Source organism: Puma concolor, chromosome B2 (assembly GCF_028749965.1).
Source record: "Puma concolor isolate L17-30 chromosome B2, mPumCon1.1.hap2, whole genome shotgun sequence".
Taxonomy (NCBI): domain Eukaryota; kingdom Metazoa; phylum Chordata; class Mammalia; order Carnivora; family Felidae; genus Puma; species Puma concolor.
This window is the reverse complement of record NC_141671.1, coordinates 113,136,971-113,155,055: the sequence shown is the minus strand read 5'-3', so window position 1 is coordinate 113,155,055 and position 18,085 is coordinate 113,136,971. Positions and strand designations below refer to the sequence as shown.

Sequence of the window (18,085 nt, the reverse complement as noted above, 5' to 3'; positions counted from 1 at the left end):
CCAGGCTCTGAGCCATCAGCCCAGAGCCTGACGCGGGGCTCGAACTCACGGACCGCGAGATCGTGACCTGGCTGAAGTCGGACGCCCAACCGACTGCGCCACCCAGGCGCCCCTAGAATAATGAGTTTTAAAAAAGACTTTTATTCATAAGATCTATGAAAAGTGCAAATGAACAATGGAATAAATTAATAATTGATTTCATTAAAATGTTCTGCTTTACATAATTAAGACTTAGATTTTATAGATTATACTTGGTTTCAATTTCATTAGAAACCATTTGCAGAAGACAGGGAAATGTTGCTATATTGCTACAAATGCATTTCAGTCATATTATGGAAACTCTGGGTTCAAAAACTATTGTTATTTTATGAATCAAGAAATGTGATTCTCACAGACAGAGTAACAACACTGTTTCCATATTATACAGGCATATTCTGGGCTGAAACCATATTCTAGACTTATTTTTCTTATTTGTATTTGTGTTTTGTTTCCATTATTAGGTCTTTTTTGGGAGAGAATGAGATCTGATCATTTGGCTACTGAGAATTCTTCAGGATTGAGTGATAAATTGGAAGACTTGCTTTTTAAATATTAAGATATATCTAAACAATACTAAAAATATGTCCAAATCTATTTTTAAAAATTTTTAATTTTTATTTATTTTTGAGAGAGGAAGAGAGAGCATGAGCAGGGAAGAGGTAGAGAGAGAGGGAGTCACAGAATCTGAAACAGGCTCCAGGCTCTAAGCTGTCAGCACAGAGTGTGATGCTGGGCTCGAACCCACAAACCATGAGATCATGACCTGAGCTGAAATCAGTCGCTTAACCAACTGAGCCACCCAGATTCCCCTGTCCAAATCTATTTTTGACACTTCACATTATGGTTCTTAAGTTGCTTATTAACCCTAAAAAGTTCCTAGTCTTATAAATGTGTGAGGGCAGTAGATTTTGTTAAGTACATTTTCTCAGGATCAGTCAACAAATATTATAGCTAAGATTTCATTCTGTTGAATTACATTCATGCATTAGAGATTTCTTAATTCTAATTAATTAAGAATCAATAATTATTAATTATTAGAGCAAATGTTTCTTTTTCTAGGAAAAATGAAGGAAGCGAGTTGTCTTTGGAGAAACATTTTTATTGTAAATATTTTGATTTAGCAATCATTAGTTTTTGTATGTATGTATTAGTGTTTTTACAGTTAAATCACATAAAGTCTGCAACCTATAATAAAACTTTTTCTGGAAGCATAACATCCATAAATGTTGATGCCTTTGGCAAAAAACAAAACATGTGGTCTTTATTTACACTATGGTTTATAGGTTAAGGCATAAAGGGCAGGTTTATTTAAATATTAAATATCTGGCTAAAAGAATCTAATATTTCAATATAGTGAAAAAAGGAATAATTTGGACAAATAGTTATGTTAAATATCTGACCTAACTGCGGTTACTTTGGGTTTAGATAATCTATCATTTTGTTAAAATATGTTGATGGCATTTGCCTAACTTGTAGTGTGTGTGTGTGTGTGTGTGTGTGTGTGTGTGTGTGTGTGCGTGTATGCGCGCGCATGCGCACATATATATTAAATACAGACATTCATACGTATATTTTTAAAATTTAACATTTCTATAACAGAAGGAAATAACAGAGCATCACTACTGACGCCATCATTGAATAATTTCACTATTTCAGGTACCTTTGGAATCTGAGAAAGAATTACAAATTTTCTTGACAATTTGATTAATTCAAGGTTTCATTTTACATGTCCTTAATGGTAATGCCTTAGAATAATTTTGGTGATAACATGGTGAAGAGACCATGTAGTACTTGTTCATAGGTCAAATTGTGCACCCCTCCCCATCATTCATAAAGTGAAGTCCTATTTCCCCAGTACCTCAGAAGGTGACCTCATTTGGAGGTAGAGTCTTCACAGAGGCAATCAAGCTAATATTGAGTCGACAGCATGGGCTCCAAGCCCATCTGATTGGTGTCCATACAGAAGGGAAAATTTTGAGATAGACGTCCATACAGCAATAATGCCATGGGAACAGGAAGCCAGCCATTTACAAGCCCAGGGGAAGGTTCCAGAAGATTCTTCCTTCAGGGTTCTCAAAAGAAACAACACTTTGATTCTAGACTTCTGGCTTCTGGAATTGTGAGGCAAAAATTTGTTGCCTCAGTCACCTCATTTGTGTGTGTGTGTGTGTGTTTGTTGTTGTTGTCATGGCAGCCCTAAAAAACTGATACAATGTTTAACTTCTTGGCAAATGACAAATCATCCTTTTACTACATTGAGTTTTGACAAACCTTACTCATATGATCTCCTTCATTTATTAACCAAATTTTCTTTTTTTTTTTAAAAGTTTATTTATTTTGAGAGAGAGAGAGAGAGAGAGGGAGAGCAGGGGAGGGGCAGAGAGAGAGGAGAGAGAGAATCCCAAGCAAGCTCTATGCTTGAGCGGAGTTCTGTCTTATGAACCCTGAGATCATGACCCCAGTCAAAATGAAGAGTTGGAAGCTAAACTGAGTCACTCAGGTGCCCCTAACCAAATGTTCTTTATGAGTCACTGTGGTTTCTGCACTGTTTTTGCAGAACATATATGTATAAATCATATATGTATATGTATATATGTATAAATGACATATATCCCCAGAAAGTCTGGTATGTGTGGTGACATTTATTTTCTCTGGAGCAGAGATACTATAGAAGCCCAAGGCAATGTAATTATGATCGGTTTTGGGACTAGAATATCAGCCATTATAATTTTTTATCTAAAATCTGTCTTAGCAAAACTTTTTTATAATTTGATTCTTTTTATGATCTGTAGTCTTTAATAGGAGGCGCAGTTAACCAGAAGTAAGATGTGGAAAAGAATCAATGCTGTTTTTGAAGAACTTCCTCTAATGCTGAACCAAAGGGTTTAATATTTAAATTTGAATATTTAATGTGTCTCCCTTTTGTTATAAAATTAAAAAGGAAAATAATTTTTAATGTAAAAAAATGATTCCCATACTCTTTTCCATTTCTTTTCTCCCCTTCCAAGCTGGCAAGAGACATTGGATTTCAGACATCTTGTAAAGCATAACTCTAGAGCTATGTTGCTCAGGGGAAGACTGCTTAGTAGTTTCCAAAAAAGCATGCTATAGGGCAACCACAATTTTATAAAGCTTATTTTATGGAATCTGCTATGGCTTGGTGATACTAATGCAGTTGTAATGCTTGAATAAGCTTAGTCAAATAAAGCTCATAGAAATGCTCACTCCATAGAAATAGCTGCTCTGAGTGATCTAAATGTCAGAAGTACTCTTCTGTCAATAGTAAAATCCTATTCAGATAAGCCATTTGAAATGAGGGGATAGGGGATTTCACTGTTCTACATAATACTGATGGTCCCAATACCTGCAATCAATCCTGGACTGCCAGAGGAAAGTGGCTCCTTTTTCCCAGTCCCTAGCACTAATACCAAAGTTGAGTCCACCTGACAGTAAATACCACCACGTAGGTTCTTAGAAGACAGGGTCCTAATTTTCCATTTATTTCTTATTCCTTCACGTGTTGAGGAGATATAATTTTATGTCCAGAATAGTCAGTAAAATGACTGTTCTCCTGCCTAGTAAAACTGAAAATGAAATGTTGAAAAGTGTGAAGGAGTTAGAAAAAGTTCAATTATTAATCACTTTGTTTATATCTTTGCTTTTTAAAATTGTTTCATCTCGGAACTATAACTGCCCAGAGACAAAGCCTTTTATTTGTTGCCAATGAGTGGCATCGTCCAGCCATAAAATTTAAGATCAATATTAGATCTATTTGGATAAACACTTCAGAAGATTAAATATTAGGAACTAAGCTTGGAAACTTTGATAATGAGTAGACTTCAGAAAACTGGTTCTCTTCAACAACTCCCCTGTTTCAGTTTTCTTTCATATCAGAGAGGACTATGATATTCGCTCCATTTTATAGAAGTGTGCAGCCTTCTCAGCTGTTTCTAAAACTCTATGGCTCCTTAAAAGAAAGATTTGTATAAAGTATTATTTGTGTTTACCTAATTGCTTGCATTTTTAAAATATGAGCATGGATACCTTAATGTTCTTTTCAGAAATGCATAAAGGAGCTTCAAGCTCATTTAGAAGTCCTTTGAAAGGCACGGGAAGCTGCTTTTTTCCTCCTATAGATTAAATGATTTTAAACAACACAGCAAATCTTCTCTTGCTCTCAATTTTTAGGCTGCATTTTCCTCATGCAATATGGGTATTTTCTTCATGGGATATGTGGACCCAATTCAGAAAGATGAAGGTTCCGGCTACACTGTTCTGATCTGTTCCAAACCTTTCAAATAGCTTAGTGATGATGTGGGTGCAAGTTAAACAAAATATAATAATATCCTGTTACAGAGGTGCCCAATTGTAAGTATATATCTTCCCTCACCAAAATTATTAAATATCTTATTTCATGGAGAATTTTAACAGTTCTATGGAAAACAATTGTTTTCAGTCAAATTATGGCCATAGCATTTTTTCTGGAGTAACTATAGAAAGTGTCGATTTATTTTACTCATAATTAAAGTTGCACAAAAGTAAGGATACTTCACTGTAATTTTTATTCCAGAAGCCTCTTGGGTGTTCAATAAAATTAGTGATTTTATACTCTATTATTAGTTATATTAATATTAAATTGGTTACGTTAATGATTATATGTTCTAAATAGCCTTATTCATTTATGTGTATGTATGAAAAAGATGAAATTATTAAATTATCACTGCTTTTCCAAAAAATGGATGGGAATGTCCCTATAAATAGAAAATATAGGTTCAGTTTTATTTATATTTAAATATATCAAAAAACAAGTCAGGTTGATTCATGAAATAATTATCTGAAAACTCACCCAGAGAAGTAAACTTGAAAGAAATGTAGATCTTAATTCTTAAATTTCTTCACTTCCTGAATGTAGCTGATGGGAATGTGAGAAACCCATTATTTTATATGAGCACAGTTTTAAACAGAAGCTTTACATGAAGTCCTTATTATTATTACTGAAAGAATTTACATGCAAAGAGTATGAATACATTGTGTGCTTTTTTTGGGGTGGGGGGAGTGTCACACTTTCTTAATGAAAATAAAGTAGAAGCTATGTGACACTGTAATGGTAGGATTATGATTCCATGTTGGGTAAAAGCAGCGGGAGATGATTAATTCTTAAGGAATAGTTGATTTCCATGAAAATGTCTTTAAGAAAAAGAAAGTAAAAAACACACATTAGAATCAACAAATCATGGAAAGCTAATGATTTCGAAGCATTGAGTTTAGTATTTTTTTTTCTAAATTGAACTAGCATGTCATTACTCAACCCTTTTCAATTTCAGTGAGTTTGTGATTCAGTGACAATGGGGCAATTTAGTAGGAGGACTGCTGGGGCTAGGTAAAGCATTTCAATTATGCATATTTGGCCCAGGAAGAAAATGAGTCAACCCAAACATAAAATTCTAGAAAATTAATTTTGCAAAGGAACTTGAATACAGTATATGGATCTTATGTCTATCCTATTCAAATCATATTTGCTAGGAACCAGAGTCTAACTTCTGTTTGCCTGAAACCAAATCCTCAAAATTTGGGAAATTTTCTGTATATCCTATCCCCAAACTTCAAACTTATAAAATCAGACAGATCCTAAGATGGCTTAGCTCTTGCACGAGACTTCCTGCATTCATGAGGTGAAGATGGATTATTTTCCTAAAATAAAGCTGATTGAATCTGTCAAAATCATTGTTATAAAAAGGTGATCTCATGGGTCTTATTGATTGATTTCCATCCCTAAACTACCTCATAATATGTAGTAACCGCTGACATTTTGACTTGGGCTGCTTAGGCGTGTACTGATAGTAAGGAACTATGGCCACAATTTCCATTATCTTAACATGAAATATATAGCTCTATTAAAATATTTATGCTTATTAAGCTTAAGATATATTAATATTCTTTTGAGCAATTTTAAAATAATCAAATAGAAATATGCATGCTATGGACTGAATTGCATCATTCCCAAATTGACATGTTGAAGCTCTGTCCTCCAAGATGATGTTATTTGGAGACAGGGCCTTTGGGAAGTAATTAGGTTTAGGTGGTCATGAGGTTGGAACCCTCATGGCAGAATTAGTTCCCTTGTAACAGGACATGCTAGAGAGCTTGCTTGTTTGCCTTCTGCCATGAGGATACAGTGAGAAGACAGCTATCTGCAAGCCAGGAGGAGAGTTCTTACCAGAATCCCACTCCACTGGCACCCTTATGTGGAATCTCTAGCCTCGAAAACTGTGAGAAAAAACCAATTCTGTTAAGACATACAGTCTGTGGTATTTTGTTATGGCAGCCCTAGCTGACTAAGATGGTGCATTATCATGCATTCGTAAGTTGACTATCAGCACTTAGGTTCATCTGTACATTTACTGTGCCTGATGTGGTTGTAGAAACCTGTCCTAGAGTTTGAAACTTTCAGAGATTTAAACCCTAATAACATTGCAGATGCTAGTTCTAATTGCCTCATTAGAAAAAAGTGTGTCTGCTTAATTATTAACATTATTTAATAAATGGATGTTTTTCTTCAAAGAAATGTACATCTTTTAGGGGCTCCTGGGTGGCTCAGTCGGTTAAGCGTCCAACTTTGGCTCAGGTCATGATCTTGCGGTCCGTGAGTTCCAGCCCCGTGTCGGGCTCTGTGTTGACAGCTCAGAGCCTGAGCCTGCTTCAGATTCTGTGTCTCCCTGTCTCTCTGACCCTCTCCCGGTCATGCTCTGTCTCTCTCTGTCTCAAAAATAAATAAATGTTAAAAAAAAATTAAAAAAAAAAGAAATGCACATCTTTTTCTGTACCCCACTAGTCTTCTCTGTTGGAGGTTGAATTATTGTGACCAGCTAAATTTCCCACTTATGAGATGCTCCTGAACAGATATTCTTTTACTTCTTTCAGTAATATGTCTCTTATCTGAACATTTCGTCTGTCATAAAAATAAATTTTGTTTTTCACTTAATTTATTTCTCTGGTTATAAGTCACTATGTACTACATATCCTTCTATATGCAGAAATACTGAGATTATTTGGCATGGTAGTTTTTTAAAGCCTATTCCTTTTAGCAAAACTTAAGAAGTTTTTCATATTTATTGTTTATTAGGGCTTCACTGTGTAAAAATGGCTGAAGTACTCCATACTTGATAAGATACATGATTACTCTCAATCAAGAGCCTTGCTGAACAACAAAAAAAGAACTATATGAAAGTCAGGATAATTTTATATCACTGCATTTATCAAAAATTTATATAATCACAGGTAAAACCAACAGCACTTATTTAAAAAGATCAAAGAAATATCATTAAGAAGTGGACAGTTGAGGTCATTCTTTAAGAGTGGACTTTTTTTTTAGTAGAAAAAAAAGGAATTGGTCAGAAATCCTTGCCCACTTTAGACTGGTAAACACCATGCATTTTACCTGTAATGTGTCAGGAGTTCAACACATTCTGTTTCACAAAATTAATTCTAGTTATGCACTCATCATGGCTCTTCATCTCTAAATTCAGTTTACAATTTGTAGAAAAGGTAGTAACTGCTAAATTGAAAATGAAAAGTTCAAAAGGTAGGGGAAGACTGAGCCTTACTGGAGCTACTACAGGAAAAGACGTCTATTTTAATTTGCAGTAAGGACTAGAGAACTGGAGAATGGGCTAGCGGGTCACCATGGGGGGCCACAATTTAGGAAGGGAGATCCTGCCTTTCACACTCAGAACACAAGTGAGCTCTTCTTAGAAAAAGCACCTCAATATATGACTTTGACCTTGAAAGCACCAAAAGATCTCTTTATTTATGACCATGGCAATGAAGCCACTTGAGAATTAAGAGGTTTTTTTTTTTAAAAAATGAAAATAATTAAAAAAGAACCTGTATATTTAGATTGTTCTGACTGATCACTCCTCGTAACACAAACACTGAAGGAAAAGAATTAATTTACATCCCTAGCAAGAACCAGAACATCAATCAGAACTCGTGATATCTAGTAATACAAACATAAACAAATTAGTTTATATATTCTCATATAACTGGAAAGTCCAGAGATACACCTGACTCTAAACACAGCTGGCTCTCCTATGCAGTGGAATCTGAATCCTGCCTCTTTCCATCTTGCAACAGACTCTCCAACTGGTCAGCTAGAAGGCTACTGGTAGACCCTACCCACTTGCCAACCCCAGGAGAAATAGAGTGTCATTCAATAGTTCCACAAAATATGTGGAGGATTCTGACTGTCCATCCCTTTCCAGTCATGGGCAAAAGGGTGTTTGTAACGGGCAGGCTTATTTTAAAGAACTGGTCCTATGGCTGGGGGTTAGGTAAGGGTTCACTTTCTAGTTCCACCACTAGAAAAAGAAATTCATCTCCTAGAAGAGTATAGGGAGTGGGTGGGTAGGAAGGATTGTTAGTTAATGTAAAAAGTAAATATATATTTGCCACGTCTGTAGGTAGATTGGATCGCCAAATCATCCTCTGAAATATTACAATGATCATATCCCAAAAATCTGAATTCTTTTAAAAATTACTCTAAGTTATTTATTATGTATTATCAACACTTTGTATCTATCTATCTAATCTCAATCAGAGTATGTAGGATTATTTTGATAAAGACTGTTTTTGTAAATTGTCATCATTTATCTTGCCTCACAAAATCTATTTTTATTCCATTTATATATACTTGTAGAAAAACATAATTTAATTGTCACAGATGTCTATGTTTATGCTACATAGACATTCTGCAGACACCAGGATTGAGAAAAGATGGATTTTTCATTTTTCAACTTCATTTGCCAAGAAGTCTCTTTGGCAAAGTTTCTCCAAAATTCTTACTTACATGTGTTTTCTGGAACACTTAAAAATATGGTTAAGGTCATTCTTACTTGTAATTGGGAATTACATTCTTAATATAATTTCAGAGTAATACATATAATTTGATAGTATATACTCTTTTGTCCTTTATCCTCTAATTTTTGAAGGGAATATATAACATTGGAGTATGCCACAAACCACATCCCAGAGCATTCTGGAAGGGATTGTGTCATCAGTTTCCCATAGGAATAATAATGGGCAAGTGTACTTGGCAGTTTCATCTGATTAATAAAGTGTGATGAGGTTAAAGTGACTTCTTTTAAAAGGCTTATGGTTTAGTCTTCAATACATAACCTGTGATGCTGGTCTTTGGAATCACTTCATAAGCAGCCCCTAGTTTTACTTTATGGGGCAGTCACATGGCCTTTCAGCCAGATCCCCATTTCTTTTGAAGCTGATTCTAGCTTTCTGGCAATCAAAATAATTTGTATGAAATCAGAAGGAATGGAAACGAAAAGTAGGCATGAAAAGTACTGTTACATACCCTAGCTGCTCTGAGATGCCAACTTTCCAGGAGCAATGCCCATGTCAAATTTCTCAGTAATATTTACCTCTCATTTCTTCCACCATATCAATAACTAGCTCTTGTCATCTTCAAAGTACTTCTCAAACGTTAAATAATCTCAGATTACACACTCTGTTCTTCGCATTTATCTTGACCAGCTGTCAGAGAAGGCAATTTATTTCCCCTCAATTTTATTCCTCTTGGCTCTGGGTGGCTTCTGCAGTAAATTTAAATGCAAAATGAAAGGTACAATTTAGTGTGTTTCCATAACAAAGGAAACACATAATTTTCCGTAAGCAGTATAACCTTCAGATTTCTTTCAAATTGCTTATAGTTTGTCTTCTGAGCTGGATACTCGGAATGTATTTTCATCATCTTTGAGTCTTGATTAATTTTTAAGTGGAAATTTTGAGAATGTGAAGGCAAAAACAAATAGAAAAAATGTACAAAGTCATTTAGTGTTAGCTTTATCATTTTCATCCATTTAAAATGTTGTATTTTAATGGTTTGGCAGTATTATAAGGTGAAATAAAATTTGAGATTCATTATAATATCAGTTATTTTAAATATTAAAAGTCACATTTGAACACTGAACTTGCATTGCTTTCTGAATTTATACAGTTTCTCATTTTTCTGATAAAAAAAGAAAAAAATGTATAGAAATTCTTGTCCCTTTAAAAACTTTTTGTCTTTTAAAAATATGATCATGATTCGACTAATTTGTACTAAATCCTGGTAAATTTGTTCCTTCAGCTTCAAGATACCAGGCAGGTGTGTATGATGTTGTCTACAGAAATACTCTCTAATCCACAGTTCACTGAAGTGAATCTGAAGTGCAAAAGCAATTCTTCCGGTTTGCTCTGTATAGTGGTAGTAGGACGTCTTCCAAAGGTTAAAAAACTGGAGACTAGCAACATATCAACTTTCAGGTGGCCTCTCCTAAGCACTTGTAATTCACTTACTCTCCTGAAAATCATTATTCCAAAGGTTTGACTCACTTGTAGCCCCACTTGGATCTTAAATTGCATTTCGAAGCACTCCTATCATTCATCCATTTTCAGAACTGCCATTAGAAGTGATGGGAATTTGGCACAAAAATCAATGAAAGGATATGATATGAGTTCGTTCTAATTTTTCCTTCTTTGAGATCCATCTCAAGTACAGTCTGTGAAATCTGTTTTTTAAAGATATGTTTCCATCTTGCTATTATTTCAACTAAATTGAGTTCATGACCTTGGGATATGTATTCACGCAGTTTTTCAGGAAAGAAAGGAGATTCATTGTCACTGTTGTTAATTGCGACTTAAAATCATTTCAAAATCTTAATTAAATCATTTACTGCTGATCTCCTCAACAGCTTTTTAATCTCTTAAAAATAAGGGGTTAGATTTACTATTGTCACCTAAAAATTATTGTATTAGTTATGTTTGGTTATTATTAATACCTACTAATATATACACTTGGATGTATTTGATTTTCTTTTCCCTAGTCAGTGATAGAATTTTATGGCACTTATTTTTTATCAAGAGAAGGATACTGCCATTTATTGGTAAAGAAAAATTTAACACTTTGTTAACTAGAGTATTTAATTTATTGCACTATTTTCATTTCTTCCCCAATAACTAAAAATTGTCATATGAACTGGATTCAAACTCTAAGCACCCCATGTACACAGCTGTTAGAAGTTTCAAAATTTGTCTTTCTGGTTAATGAGTTCCATTAGGCTGCAAACATTTGTATTGTAACAAAATAACTTTATTTTTCATATATAATTCTCTCTTAATTTGTTAATGGGGCAAAACACTCTCTGTTAATATGAATGAATTACAGTTTGTGTCCCACTTCTGTATCACAAGAAGTAAATTAGCTGATTCAAGAAAGTCGTGGAAAGAGTCATGGGGCGCCTGGCTGGCTCAGTAGAGTGTGCAAGTCTTGTTCTCGGTGCTGTGAGTTGAAGCCTCACATTGGGTGGAAATGTTACTTAAAAATAAAACCTTTAAGGGGTAGCTTGGTGGCTCAGTAAGTTAAGCATCCAACTCTTGATTCTGGCTCAAGTCATGATCTCAAGGTGTGTTAGACTCTGCACTAACAGCGTGGAGCCTGCTTGGTATTCTCTCTCCCTCCCTCTCTGCCCTTCCTCGCTTGTGCTCTCTCTCTCAAAATAAATAAATATTTTTAAAAAACCTTAAAAAAAGGAAAGAATGTCATTGAAGCAATTATAGCATTCCATTTTGGTTTGGTCTAGCCTAACATATATGCTTATTAAAGAAAACAAATGCCTGCATTTATTGAAAACTTAGTTTTTCAGCCTCAACTGTAGTTTCTAAGGTTGCTCTTGCCCTTCTGGTCTTTTCTCACCACGATGGTAATGGTTGTACCAGCAGTGGAGGTGGCAGTAGAAGTAACGGCGATGGTGATGTTGATAATAATGAAGATATAGTTTAGTAGTTATTGTACTGCCATTTATTGAATAATTCGATGTAGCAGGAAATTTGCCAAGCAATTTATATGAGTTATTTTTCCACCATCATAAACCTGTAAATCGGCGTTACTAACCTCATTCCTTAGAGATAGATATTTCTAACTCAGAGGTAAGGCAGCACAGTAGGGACATTCTCGCCAGGAAGTTAATCCTAATCTCTATTGTCAATGAAACCTGTGGCAGAGCTGTTTTTCTTTACTGTTTCCATGAAAAATCTGGACCTAACTGAAAGGAAGGATTGTGAAAGGTAGAGAAAGAGGTTGGAAGATTGAAGGGAGCACTTTAATTCCACTTGGAGACCTAGGAGTACTAAGAATTCCCTTCAGTTTTAAAATTTGAAAACTTTCCAGCTATTATTTAGCACATTCTAGAAGTAACACCAGTTACATGAAATTTATTTTGTGAAAAGTGGCAAGGAAGTATCCAAATTTGGAGTTTGCTTTTTTAGTTTGAGAATGCAATTTTGAGGTAAAAACTAAAATTGGTAATAGTTAATTGTATATATTAGGAGATGATTAATAACATTTCCTTTTTTATATTTAACTGTTAAATTATGATAGATATTATGGCCCATATTTAAAATATATGAAATACGGTGTTGAGCTGTGATTTTGGCAAAAACATTGGGATTGTTAGAGATTTTTTTTTCTCTTTTGTATTCAATTATTTACATATCTGTATGATTTGGAATTGAAAATGCTATTTGAGAGTCACTTGAATTTTCTGGTTGATTTTGAATTGTTATTAAATGTAATATGATATAGTTGCTTCAGATTTCAAGATACCCCTAGAGTTAACTTTCTATGAGTCCAGGTTGTCAATGTAAACAGATATGCTTACTCTCCATTGAGGGGGGGCTTTCTAGCCATACAAAGGCAGCAACTTTGCAGGAGTAACATGAAACAGTTACAAAATTTTTCAGTGTTTACTCTGTACATTAAAATACCACAGGGGCACCTGAGTGGCTCAGTGGGTCAAGCATCCAACTCTTGAATTTTGGCTTCAGGTGATGATCTTGCGGTTCCTGAAATCCAGCCCTGAGTCAGGCTCTGCTCTGACAGCATGGAACCTGCTTGGGATTCTCTCTCTTCCTCTCTCCAACCCCTCTCCTATTTATACTACCTCTCTTAAAAATAATAAATAAACATTTAAAAATATTGTACCACAAAAAGAAAGGGTGGACAGTTGAGGGTAACAAACTGCAACCTAAGATCAGATAAAGTATTTTATCATATGTATGTGTTTGTATATATGCATACATGTATACCCTCTTGCAAGGAGTATAAATGTATAAATATGTATAGATACATACACATGCACACATATGGATATCTGTATGTGCACATATACATATATATAATATGTATAAATACATATACATGCGTACACAAAGATATCTGTATATACATGTATACTTGTATAAAAATATATGCATACATATGACTGTGTACATGTAATGTGTATACAGTTCTTTAAAACACTCAATGGAGGTTTATGGAAAAGTGAGCAAAAAATTTCAAAAGATAAAAAATATAAAGGGAAAATAAATATATAAAAAGCTTATTGCTAGTAATCAAAGAACTACAAATGAAGCAGAACTTTCCTCCTACATGATTGAAAATAGTTTTAATCTATTTCTATTTGACAATACCCAGTATTGTCAAAGATAAGAAAACAGAGACTGCTGGTATGTACATTTTCAAAAATATACTAATTTTCTGGGGTGCCTGGGTAGCTTAGTCGGTTAAGCATTTGACTCTTGGTTTCAGTTCAGGTCATGATCCCATGGCTTCATGGGTTTGAGCCACTCATCGGGCTCTGTGCTGTCAGTGTGGAGCCTGCTTGGGATTCTCTCTCTTTCCCTCTGCCTCTACCCCTCCCTGACTCATGCTGTCTCTCTCAAAATTAATAAATAAACTTCAAAAACAAACATACAAATTTTCAAATACATAAGTATATTCTCAAAAGATATAAAAGTGAGAATACTGTTTGTACCAGAAATTCTAGGTTTAGGAAATTTTCTGAACATAAAAATTATGAATGTGTGCTAAGAAAACTTTTGCCATGTCCCAAGGTAGAAAACTTTTTGACTTAATTATGCATATCCACAAAATGACATGCCATGCAGCCACTTAAGTGATATTTTATGGAATACATACGGCAGGAGAACATGCCTATTATATATTGCCTAGTGGAAAACAGGATGCGATGATGACTTTTCAAATCAAATACAGCATATTTATACATGTGTGTATAGAAAAGTAGGTGTAAACAGCACGATATGTTAACAGTTGCCTCTGAGTGGTGAGATCACAAATAATTATTTATCTATTTATTTTCCTATTTTTTAAATATTTTTTGAATTTTCTCCCATAAACATGTAGATTTTGAAAGCAGAAATAAAAAAGTTAATGCATATAACAAGATTTTCTCTTAAATCTTCTGTGACCCTTCACAAATAAAAATGAATGGCCTCAATAGAACAGCCACTTATACAATTAAGCCAGGATATCCAAAAAGGATTTTATCCATTTGTGCTACTTTATCATTGACTTTGCTCCCCCCCACCACCCAGAGGAGATATTTTTGCTTACATTCAGAACTGACATATGAACTTGAATAAAGGAAAAAGGTATTAAAAAACAACTTGACAAACAGATTGCCTTTGATGGTAGTGGATATAGGAGGTGGTAAGGGAGAAATAAACATGATCAAAGGTGATGACAAAGTTTGTGGCTCCGATGGTATTATTTGCAGCGCTTAGGAAGTGGAAGAGTGCTAATCACAAGGGCATGTGGATTTCAGAGTGGAGGGTAAATACTGGGGTAGTGGGCAGGAGATGTGTCCCTGCCATTAAAGAGGTATGCTTTGCTATATAGAAAATGGTACAGACAACTTAAATATACATTTATAATCTGTGTGGGTTTTTGGTTATTAACATTTGACATAAAGTTCTAAATTGTAATTCTCCTTTCTGAATGTTTGATTAGGAAATGCGTCTACTACCACCACAGTGATAGACAGCAAAAATGGATCTGTGCCCAAATCCCCTGGGAAAGTTCTGAAAAGGACAGTCACAGAAGACATAGTGACAACATTCAGCTCCCCAGCAGCCTGGCTTCTGGTCATTGCTCTGATAATCACATGGTCAGCTGTTGCTGTCGTTATGTTTGACCTAGTGGATTACAAAAACTTTTCAGGTAAGAGTCATGAAATGTGGGTTTCAGATGAATAGAAACTATGTTCTCCCCCACTGTCTTTGTTTCTCTTCATCATGTCTTAGTGTGAGAAATAAAGCACCTCTCAAATGTGCTTGAATGTCAACTACTTCTAGTTTCTTTGTCACCATTTCCTTTGATCCTTCTTTGTCTATTGTTCAGTGATTTCGAATGAAATATATTTCCATATTTGTAATGCTGACCGAAAGCCAAACATTACAGTTCTATGAAGATAACTGATTAAAAAGTTTGGTGGAGATTTGGTTTGGGAAATGAGACTTTATCAATTTAAAACAGTACCAAACCAAGGAAAAAACTTTTGGACAAGTGGAAAATTGTGTGAAGCATTTTTAAGTCCCTCTACCATCTGGCTCCAAGCTTTCTTTCCAGACATTTTCTTTGCTCCTCCCATCAAAACATCCTATTTTGAGTTCCTGAAAATAAAGAGTGTTAAAAGGATTTTCTCATAATTACTTGTAATGAGATACTACATCTTGAGTGCCCATGTGTTCTTATGGATTTGGAGTAAAACAGGAATAACACATGTGAGGAAAGACAGATTTTCATTATGGTCTATTCAGTCTTTTAGAATACATTCTGTCTCTTTGTTCAAGGTATTTTGACACTTAAAAATTATATTTGTCTATTTCCACATCTGACATGCTCTATTGACTGTGAATTCCTTGAGGGAGGGACTCAGTCGGGTATACAATAAATTTTAAATAAATAGATGAATGAACTCATGCATATCACTTTTGACCACAAGCAAAAACATTTCATTAAGCTCTTAATGTGCTCTTTCATATTTGCACCATTCACCCCCCAACCCCCACTTTCCATTTTCTTTCTCCAGCGGGAATAGAAATCAGTAGGAACCAGAAACTATAAATACTGTAAATTGCATTCTGTATAGTCAGGGATTCCCCTACTTCTTACTATGGCATTTTACTCATTCAGCAATTATTTATCAAGAACCTACTATATGTGCCAGGCAATGGCTATGTTAAAAGAAATGTAAGTATAAATATTGCAAAGTCATAAAACTATCATTTGGGTTTATTTACATGGCAGTGTGCTTGAGATGATTTTTCCTGCAGTACCATTGATAGCTGCCCTAAAATGAGCATTATCTAATCAGTAGAGATAAGTCCTATGATGTCAATCAAAGAAAAACACTATTAATTCAGAACTGTGAACCTTTGCTTTAAATAAGCTATAATTTTGGTATATTGTATAATGTAGGCTCTTAAAAGAATATACAATTGAAATGCCTATAATATAAAATTATGACCTAGAATTTTAAGTGAAAAGCTTGGTTACACCACTCTAGGTAATTTCATTTCCCTTGAGCCTCTATCAGCTGTGATATTTCATCTATTCTTTCCTTTTCTAGAATATCATTCACTTACATTTTAGAAACAAATATGGTCATAAAATACAGTTCCAATAGATATATCTTAAGAATTACATGTAAATCTCATATTTGTTAAGTTAATAATTTAATAAGTACACTACAGAAATTACTGTTGCAAGGAATTTGTTTTAAATTATTTTATAAAATGAGCAGCTACCTATAATTAGACTTTCAGATTAGATTACTTAAGTGTAAGACACACAATCTATGGTAGAGTTTCCTTGGATTACTGTAATTAGGTGTTATGGATAATGCCTATGTTACTGGCATTTCATCTCACAGGGAAAAAAGAATAGCCTCTGTATTACTGCTACTTCGTTTCTTCTTTCAAGGAGTGTTTATTAGGCACATCTTCTATGTGAGGCCTCCTCTCCCCCATTTCCTGTATTTATTAGTGACCTAACCATCTATCCATTCCCCACAAAAAGAAGTCTGAAGTCATCTTTTAAATCTGCTGGATACCCGATCAATCACTATGCTGGATGCTGACTACTAACTCTCCTGTCTCATGAACTCCCTCCCTTCTCTTGGTTACCACGGTCTCCATTATCGCATTTCCGACCTTGATTCTCTGTTGAGGGGACAAACACAATTTCTTCTTGTCTCCCTCACCCAGTATCTTCCCTTTGACATTGCACCAAAGGTATCTTCATAAAACATAACTTCGGGGGGCACCTGGGTGGCGCAGTCGGTTAAGCGTCCGACTTCAGCCAGGTCACGATCTCTCGGTCTGTGAGTTCGAGCCCCGCGTCAGGCTCTGGGCTGATGGCTCAGAGCCTGGACCCTGTTTCCGATTCTGTGTCTCCCTCTCTCTCTGCTCCTCCCCCGTTCATGCGCTGTCTCTCTCTGTCCCAAAAATAAAATAAAAACGTTGAAAAGAAAAAAAAATTAAAAAAAAAATAAATAAAATAAAACATAACTTCGGCAAAGTATTTCCTATTGCCCAAGTATAAACTCTTTGCCGTGAAATTCAAGTCTTTGGCCTACCTCTTTATTTTCATCTTGTAATTCAGGTCATGCAATCTATTTTCCAGCCATAGTTACTATTGTTCTTCCCTGCATTCTTTTCCTAGGACACATATATTCTCACTCTTCCCTGCTTCCGTTCATTCCATTCTCCTGCCTCCCAACCCCCAGTAGTGCAGAAATTGTAGTAAAGTGGTTAAAGATGTGAATTCTGGTGCTGGATTTCCCTAGGTCTTATAACTTCCTAGCTGTGTAATATTGGAAAAATCATTCAGCCTCTCTTTGCCTCAGTTTCCTCATCTATAAAGTGGGGTCTATAATAGTACCTGTGTAATTAAGTTGTTAAGAGAATTATATAAGTGAATATATTTGAAGTGCTTAAAACAAAACCTGCTTTATCACAAGCACTGTATTGATTAATATTACTAGTTGGTACCCATTCCTCCATTTTCTTGAGGGATGAATTCATGCTTAAGAGCTACTCCCTTTTTTGGTGAAACAGTCTCAGATTTCCTAAGAAAAAATCACTGTACTGTGCTTTCATTCCCTTACTACCTTATGGGCAACTGTATTAAACAGCA

General features: G+C 35.0%; 1 protein-coding gene across 28 annotated transcripts in view; it reads left to right on the top strand.

The window, feature by feature from the left end:
* The window catches only part of TRDN (triadin), a 400,175-nt gene that overhangs the window by 33,767 nt on the left and 348,323 nt on the right, over positions 1–18,085 (top strand). For all 28 annotated transcript variants that reach the window (XM_086707737.1, XM_086707736.1, XM_086707734.1 and 25 more), the window contains exon 2: positions 14,897–15,106. In XM_086707737.1, coding sequence (XP_086563863.1) covers positions 14,897–15,106 — 210 coding nt within the window. The remainder of the gene's footprint in view (positions 1–14,896; positions 15,107–18,085) is intronic.